General features: G+C 40.9%; 1 protein-coding gene across 5 annotated transcripts in view; it reads left to right on the top strand.

Moving 5' to 3' along the window:
* LOC100031900 (lateral signaling target protein 2 homolog) overlaps nt 1–9,144 on the top strand; it is a 134,589-nt gene that overhangs the window by 118,366 nt on the left and 7,079 nt on the right. For all 5 annotated transcript variants that reach the window (XM_056811688.1, XM_056811687.1, XM_007474139.3 and 2 more), the window contains exons 2-4: nt 6,071–6,211; nt 8,505–8,642; nt 8,922–9,124. In XM_056811688.1, the coding sequence (XP_056667666.1) occupies nt 8,523–8,642; nt 8,922–9,124 (323 nt within the window). In that variant the 5' untranslated portion in view covers nt 6,071–6,211; nt 8,505–8,522. The remainder of the gene's footprint in view (nt 1–6,070; nt 6,212–8,504; nt 8,643–8,921; nt 9,125–9,144) is intronic.

Genomic DNA, 9,144 nt, shown 5'->3' with positions numbered 1-9,144 from the left:
AGCAGGGAATGGTTTTCCCCCCCTTTCCTTTCCTTTTTTACCTCTCTTTGAATCTTTGGCTTTTAGCATAATGCCTGGTATGTAATTGGAATTAAATGGATGCTAGTTGATGAGTTCATGGTCTTTCATTGAGTAACAAGGTGGAGGACTAGACATTTTCTCTGATCAAACCTCTCTCCAGAGTAGAAATTAGGACAGCTTTAGCTGTCTTCATGGTTTAGGACAACCAGAATCCAAATGGAAAAAAACCTCCAAGTACATGAACTGATCCTCACAGGCCCTGATCTACTCGGTAGCTCTCCTTTATCTCTTACTTACTGACAGTGAGACTGCACTGGCAGACCCAGAGACTGGATCCAGGCTTAGAACAAAACCAACTCCCTACCTTAGGTTCATTCTTCCTCTTTCTAGTACCATGGAAACTCCTGCTCTAGGCTGTAGAAATCTGCCAGGTTTCAACAGACAGCCAAAACCCTTCAGGAGCAAAAGCCTGCCAAGGGGTCACAACCGGACAGTGCTAATGTCTCAAAACTCTGTCCTTGTGACACCAACTTTCTGAATTGCTGGTGCTGGCAGAGACTATGTGTGGGACCATGCAGCGCTCCATTAAGCCTGAGGGAAAGAGCATACAGCATTCAGGTGGGGCAGTTCTGACCTCCTAAATCACCTGGAACAGAGACCTAGATTAGGGAACTGTGAATTACCCAGTATGGGAGGAAGTTGGGATGCTTTGAGATCCATCCCTCAAGGAAACCACCATCAGAAAGTGAATAGTGGAAATTGGGAATGGGAGGAAGGGGGTAGAGGGAGACTGAAATTACCAAAGATCTCAGGAAGAAGGAATCTCAAATGCCTTTAACACAAGCAGATAAATCAACAAGGAAAACACTGACAAAGGGAAGGAAATATGGCTTCCAGAGCTAGTAAATTAATTCCAGCATCTATGAATACATATTGCAGAACAAAGGAAACCACTCTTGAGGAGAAAGAGGACCCTATGGAACATGAGGAGAACATGATGGTGGGACTGGGGGTTTCAATGATAGAACTTCACTCTTATGGATGAAGAGAAATGGTCTGTGAAGGGAGATAGGGATCTTGTCCTGGCTGTGGCATGGGGGAGTTATCGCTTCAAAAGTCTACTTATCTTACCTCAGGATAGGGGAGTTGATATTCTGGGACAACTGAGAGCATGGACACAAGGAGGATATTTTGAGACAAAAGGGGAAGGAGTAACAAATGAGAGAAGAGGAGGGCAATCAGGAGTGAGGAGAAGAGAGTCAGTGGGAATAAGACCACCTTGAAAAAGAATAAGGTAAAGTAACTGAAGGAAAATGATTTTGTGTTTACAGCAGAATAAGGAGAAAATTATATCTTGTGAAAAAACCCAGTATTAGAGACAGATGGAGTAAAATATAAACCTAACAAATGTGAATAAATCAAACAATCAAATCAAATTTAAAAAAGAGGGGGTAGATTAGATAAGAAAATAAAATTTAAAATTCTCTTCTTAGAAAAATGCATTAAAAACATATGCAAAATTAAATTTAGCAGACAGGGAAAAACATATTATGTTACAAGTAAAACCAAAAAGCAGGACTTGAAATCATGCAATCTGACAAAACAGAAAGAAGCATTCAAAAAAGTAAAAAGGTATAAACAAGGAAACCATGTTAGGCTAAAAAGATCCTTAGACAACAAATCAATATCAGTAATAAACTTGTACTCCAAATGTCTTGGCATCCAAATTCATAAAGGAAATATTATTTGAACTATAAGACATAGGCAATAGCAGGTGCATATGGACAGGAGACTTCAATATACCTCTATCAGTTTTGGATAAGTCTTAACAAAAAGATAAGAAAAGGGAAGTTATAAAACTGAACAAATTGCTTGAGAAATGAGAATTAAAAGATTTATGTGGGCAGCTAGGTGACTCAGTAGAATGAAAGTCAGGTCTAGAGAGAAGAGGTTCCAGGTTTAAATCTGCCTCAGATATTTTCTAGTTGTGTGGCAACCCCCACTGCCTAGCCCTTACTTCTCTTCTGCTTTGGAATGGATACTTAGTATTGATTCTAAGACAAAAGGTAAAAGTTTTTTTTTTTTAACTACTTATAGCTTCTTCTAAGTGGGACTTAAAAAACAAACGTATTTGTTAGTATCACAGAACTTTTGCAAAAATTGACCATGCAGTGAAGCATAAAGGTATTGCAAACAAATGTAAAAAGGCAAAAATAGTTACTTCATCCTTTTCAGATCAGAATACAATAAAAATAGTCCTTAGTTCAGAGACAATAGACAAAAAATACAGACCCAAATGGAAATTTAGCAATGAAATCCAACTAAATAAAAGAAAATGATAACAATGAAACATACCAAAATTTCTAGGTTGCATCTAAAGCAATCCTCAGGGGAAATATAAGACCCTCACAAAGTTTTTTTTTAAGTATTAACAAATAAAAACATTAACAAAATAAAAAGGAGGGAATTATTGAACTGAATATGCATTTTAAAAGGCCAACAAGTAAACTTATACAAAAGAGAAGATATTTTAAAAAATAGAGGGAAAATAGATAAATTAGAAATAAAAACCAATAGAAATTATTTAAAAAATTAAAAGCTGACTGAAAAAATTGATAAACTTTAAGCTAATCAAATTTTTAAAAATAGATCAATAAAATAGCAAATGATCAAAGTGAAGTCATAGCAGGATCAGAAGAAACACTAACAATAATCAGGATACATAATGCTCAGTTATAGGGTAATAACATTGAGAACACAAAAGAAATGGAGGAATACCTTCAAAAATATAAATTATTCAAACTATCAGAGAAAAGCAAGAGATTTTTTAAGTAACTCGGTAAAGAAAATGGATCTAACTGGAAAAGAACTACTGAGGCAGCTAGGTAGCACAGCAGATAGACAGGCCTGGAGTCTGGAAGACCTGGATTCAAATATGACCTTAGACACATCCTAGCTGTGTGACCCTGGAGAAGTCACTTAACCCATTTGTCTAACTCTTGCCACTCTTCTGTCTTAGAATTGATACTAAGGCATAAGGTAAGGGAACCACAGAGGAATTCTATCAAACTTTTAAAGAACATACTTTACAAATGATTCTCAAAAATTGATAAGAAAGCACTTTATTATCTTTTTAATAGATAAATACATAAATAGATAAAGTTGAAATCAGGGAAAGATAAAACATAAAAGAAAACTATATCACCAATGAATATTGACTTAAAAAATTTATACAAACTCCTATCAGACTACAGTGATTTATCCAAGAAATCATTCATTGTGATCAAGGATGGTTCAGTATTAGAAAAATAATCAGCCACTTAATCACATTAAACCCAGACCATCCAACCCCCACTCCACTTCCTACTCTCATCCCCCAAAACTGAAAGGGAGAGATTTGGGGAAAGGTGATAAATTGGGTCTAGAGCATGTTCAATTTGAGTTCAAGATGGAGATGTCTCCGGGCAGGATGAGCCTAATAATAACTAACACTTTGATGGGACTTTTAGGTTTGAAAAGCACTTTATACACATAAGGACATTCTATCCTCACAATGACCCTATGAGGCAGCTGCCACAGGCTCTGTTATCTCCATTTTGCACATCATTGAGCCTCATAGAGACTGAAAGACTTGCCTGTGGTCATCCAACAAGGAAAGTGACAAGGGCAGGACTCCAGCCCAGGTCTCTGCTGACTCCAAGTTCAGAGCTCTAGCCCAACCACCAAGCTGCCTATGTCCTAACCCAACCAGAGGCATCTTGGTGGCATAGTAGACAGAACACTGAACCGGGAGTCAGGAAAACCCAAGTTCAAGCTCAGTACCAGACCACCTTTCTGCTAGCTGTGTGACCCTGGGCAAATCACTAACCTCAGTTTGTCTCAGTCCCTCCACTGCAAAATAAAATAATGGGATCAAAGGAGGTAATATTTATTAGGTTCTTAGCACTATATAAATGCTTATTCCTTCTCTAACCTACTTGCTTCCCTACCCCTCATGCTGAGAAACTGAAAGAAGTGGTATTCACTCAGGAGCTCAGTAGGCTGAGCCTATGAGTTGTGGACACTGGGTTAAGTTAGTGGTCTCTCCTCAGGCTGGGACCCTGGGTGCTTTTGAGACTAGAATTGTGTTTAAACTGTCCAGGTTCCTTGACTTTATCCATTTTCCTGTTTTGATGTTTAAGGTGACTCCTTTTTTCCTCCAGTAATATTTTATTGTATTTTTTTTCTCCAATTACATGTAGAAATAGTTTTGGACATTTGTTTTCTGAAATTTTGCAATCCAAATTCTCTCCTTTCTTCACCTTTCCCCTCCCTGAGATGGCAAGTAATCTGATATAGGTTATACATGTGCTATCATGCAATGCCTATTTTCATATTTAAATTGACTCTTAAAAAAAATTCTGTCAGAATTGATACTAAGTAGGGGCAGCTAAGTGACTCAGGAGAGAGAGAGAGAGAGAGAGAGAGAGAGAAAGAGAGAGAGAGGAGAGAGAGAGAGAGAGAGAGAGAGAGAGAGAGAGAGAGAGAGAGAGAGGAGAGAGAGAGAGAGAGAGAGAGCTAGGTCTAGAGACCAGAGGTCCTGGGTTCAAATGTTACCTCAAAGACTTCCTAGCTGGGTATCAATTAAACAAACAAACGAACCTTACCTTCTGTCTAGGAATCAGTACTAAGTATTGATTCCAAGGCAGGAGAGAAGTAAGGGCTAGGCAGTTCAGATTAAATGACTTGCTCAGGGTCACACAGCTAGGAAATATCTAAAGCCACATTTGAACCCAAGAGCTCCGATCTCCAGGCCTGACTCTCTATCTACTGAGTCACCCAGCTACTCCTTTAAATTGACTCCTGTAACTATTTATTGGCCTGACTACACTGACAGTTTATTCTAAAATGACTCCCATGTCTAGAACTGGTTGTTCCCTATCTGTCGAGATATACTGAATTTCATTATTATGTGTGAAGATTGGATTTAGCTATTTCCTGATTTTAACAATGAAGATACTTTAACAATAAAGATAGTTCAACAAAATCAGGAATGTCTTGGGAACTTTAAATTACTCCACCCTACTTAGACTGTACTTTAGGGGAAGATAAAGTTGTAATCTCCTGATTGAACAATGAAGGTACTTAACTCTTACCTTATAGTGAAACTAGAACTTTAAGCTAAGTCTATTTTAAGATCTTAATGCAAAAAGGTGTTAAGTAACTATAAAGGTTAAATTAATCACAAAAAAGGTTAAGTAACTCACAAAAGGTGAACTTAACAAAGAAGTGTTAAGTAACTCTAAAGATATAATCTAATCAAAAGAAGATGAGAACTAAAAGTATGGGCAGTCCTGGAGAAAAGCCTTTGATGTGACTGGTAGATGTGAAAATTTAGAGGAGGAGACACAAGGGTGAAAGATCTATATATTTGGGTCACTTCCTCTCTCTGGCACTTTTTTGTGGTGGAGAGTTGGCTGATAGCAGCATGCTGGGCCTTTCAGCATCTTAGCATGGCTACAAGCTATTGTCTGGTTCGGTGGTGTTTCTGGCTGAGTTTTCCTTCTTTCCTTTCCAACTTTATCCTCTTAGAAGCCTCTCATCTTCATCCTCTTCTCTCTTTCTCCTTAAATTCCATCCCTCTATATTAATTAAATTACCATAAATTTCCAGACTGACTTGGGTATTTTATTTGAGATTTCCCTTGGCAACCAATTAAATCTAGATTTAAGTCACAACCATAAAATTATCTTAACATATGTGATATCATTCGTTGCTTTCAACATTCAGTTAGGGACCCTACGCTAACCCCTACCTAGCTGGTAGTTCATGGAATCATACCTTTAGAGGGGTAAGGGCCCTTAGTGATCACCTACTCCAGTGACCTAATTCTACAGGTGAGAAAGCGGAGGCCCATAGACATGAAGTGATTTGCCAAATTCACTGGTAGTAAGTGGCAGAATGGATTTTGGACCCAGGACTTCTGACTCCAAATCCAATCCCCAGGAACCTGGGAATGGGGAGCTCCCTGAGAGACACTCACTCAGACCTAACCCACTTTCTTATCCAGAAGTCAGATCCTCGGTTGCTGGCTCAGTTTTTCTTTGCTGATGAACATGTGACACAAGTGGTAACCGAAATCATCTGCCTGGATGCCCGGGAGGACCCTCAGCACTACCTGGTTCTGCTGAGTCAGCTGCATGCCAGCCAGGTATGTTTCCCAATGTCAGCCAGCACCCTCTGTGCCATCTGTGCTTCCCTCTACCCTACTCCAACCCAGGCAGGCATACCTTTTCCTCCAGTGGCCTGTGCCAAATGGCTTGGAGAGAGGAGAGACTAAAGGGAGGGAACCCAGTCAGGAGACTATGTCAACAGTTTAGGTAAGAGATGATGAGGCCAAAGAGTATGGATAGTTTAGTCACTTTTTTAAAAGCATAATTCCTAATTGGTCCAACCAATCTGGAAAGCAATTAGAAATTATACTTTATGTATTTAGTTTTATTTTGGTGTTTTGGTTTTGTATGAGAGTGCTCTTACACAATGAACAATATGGAAATTATACTTTAGGGGCAGCTGGGTAGCATAGCTGATAGAGTGCCAGGCCTGGAGTTGGGTGGACCTGGGTTCAAATCTGGCCTCAGACACTTCCTATCTGTATGACCCTGAGCAAGTCACTTGCCACTGCCACCTCCCCCTTGCCTAGCCCTTACCACTCTTCTGATCAAAGGTAAGGATTTTTTAAAATTGTGCTTTAAAATTATACCAAAGTATTCATAGTGGTGCTTTTTTGTGGCAGCAAAGAATGGATAACAAAGTAGGTACCCATTGATTAGAGACTGCTCAAACAGACTGATACATAAATGTAATGGAATAATAGTAAGTCACAAGAAATGATGAATTTGAATTCAGAGAAACATAGGAAGACTTATAGGGAGGAAAAGAGAATAAACAAAGCAGAACCAAGAAAATGATGATTTTGCCAATGTGAATTAAAAGGATCCATAGGAAACTGAATAATTATAATATTATTTATATATATTTGCATATATATACATATAATATAACTAATTATAATAACCTGCTTAGCCCTGGAGAAGAGATGAGGGAGGAGGTGTACTTCTTTCCCTTCTCTACAGAGGTGGAGAACTGGGTACAGAATAATGCATACCATTCAGACTCGGCTGATATATGGAATTGCTACTGGCAACTTTTTAGTCTTTGTTCTAAGGGATGTCTTGTTGAGTAGGGGAAGATGGTATAAAAGCAGAAGATGCCAAATTTTTAAAAATTGATGATGACGTGGGGCAGCGGGGTGGCTCAATGGATTGAGAGACAGGCCCAGAGATGGGATGCCTTGAGTTCAAATTTGGCCTCAGACACTTCCTAGCTATGTGACATTGGTCAAGTCCCTTGACCCCCATTGCCTAGTCCCTACCACTCTTCTGCCTTGGAACCAACACCTGGTATTGATTCTAAGACAGAAGGTAAGGGTTTAAACAAAAAATTGATGTTGAGGATCTGGAGTAATATAGGACTTGGTAGTTGGATGTAGGAGCTGAAGCAGAAAAAAAAATGTCAAAGATGACTGGATAACAGGGCAAAGAGTAGCACCATGGACAGGAACAGGAAGCTTGATGGGAGAGATGGGTTGGATGGATAGCAATTCAAGGAATATTGGAGATAGAAGGGAACTTAAAGGTCATTTAGTCTATTTTATAAGTGAGGAAACTGAGGCCTAAGAAGTGGAAGTGACTAGCCAAGGTCATATAAATAGTAAGGGGACAGTTAGGTGGTTCAGTGGATTGAAAGCCAGGCCCATAGATGGGAGGTCCTGAGTCCAAATGGGGCTTCAGAAACTTCCTAGCTGTGACCCTGGGCAAGTCGCTTAACCCCAGTTGCCTAGCCCTTACCACTCTTCTGCCTTGGAACAGTATTAATTCTAAGACCAATGGTAAAGGTTTAAAAAAAAAGAATCAATATTGTGATTTGGCAGAAGAGTAGTGAGGACTAGGCAATGGAGATTAAGTGACTTGCCCAGGTTTACACAGCTAGGAAGTGTCTGAGGTCAGATTTAAACACAGGACCTCCACCTCTGGGCTTGGTTCTCTATCCACTGAGTCACCTACCTGCCCTCCACAGTATTGACTCTAAGATGGAAGGTAAGAGTTAAATAAATAAATAAATAGTAAGCAGCCGGCTGAGGCTGAGACCCAGGTCTTCTGGCTCCCAATCTAGGAGTCTGTCTTCTCTACCTGACAGCGTTAGACCCAGAGATTTAGATATTGGTGAAACATCCATTTGGCCCTTTGATAGTCATCCAAGTTTCCTTTTCTAACACTGGAGGGAAGTAGAGGAAGGAGGGCTATAGAGGAGCTGAACAGAGGGATCAGGAAGAAGGGAGTGAGCTGTGACTTTGGGGTTGGGATCCTAGGGCCCGAGGTCTCAAGAGGAAAGGCTAGGTTAGGGGAGAAGGCTATGATTGAACCCTTTGCCTGGTGCCCCAGGAGCGGCTACTGGAAGTGATGGAGCAGATAATGGAGGAGAACCTGTCTGGTGATCGCAGGCCCAGGGACTATGTGGCCAAGTTCCCAGAGGAGCTGTTGGGAGTAAGCCTGAGGGCCCATGTACTCTTTGCTGCTGAGGTTAGTGTCAGCCTCTGGTCACCTCAGGAATAGGGCTGAGGTCCCTGCTCCCCTTAGGGTTGGAAGGAGGTAGAGGAACTGCCAGTCAGCTCCTTCCCTCTCAAGCCCAGCAGAGGAGTTGCTCCTGGTACACAGTTACTCCCAGTGGCTAAGAGGAGAGCTTCAGGGCTTGGATATTCTTCCTCCCTCCCCAGCTCATTGCTCTTTGATATGGCCCCAGCCCCACCCCAGGGATCTCTGATCCATCCCAACCCTGCCTAGCACTCTATGTTCCTTCAGTGCTTGGTGGCTGGCTCCTTTGTGGACGTGGATGAGACTGCCCAGCAGCTTCTCCAGCCTCTAGCCCGGGACCTGTTGCTGAGCCTGGAGCAGGCTAGGGCTCTCCTCCGAGAGCAGAGTCTGGGCCGCCCTGGACCCTGCTCCCAGGCTCTACGTTCTGCCCTGCTTCGTTTTGACCACCTCTTTGCTGACTTTGAATTCAAGTAAGGCTAAGGATATGAAA

Source organism: Monodelphis domestica, chromosome 1, assembly GCF_027887165.1.
Source record: "Monodelphis domestica isolate mMonDom1 chromosome 1, mMonDom1.pri, whole genome shotgun sequence".
Classification (NCBI taxonomy): domain Eukaryota; kingdom Metazoa; phylum Chordata; class Mammalia; order Didelphimorphia; family Didelphidae; genus Monodelphis; species Monodelphis domestica.
This window is presented reverse-complemented; position numbering and strand designations above follow the sequence as displayed.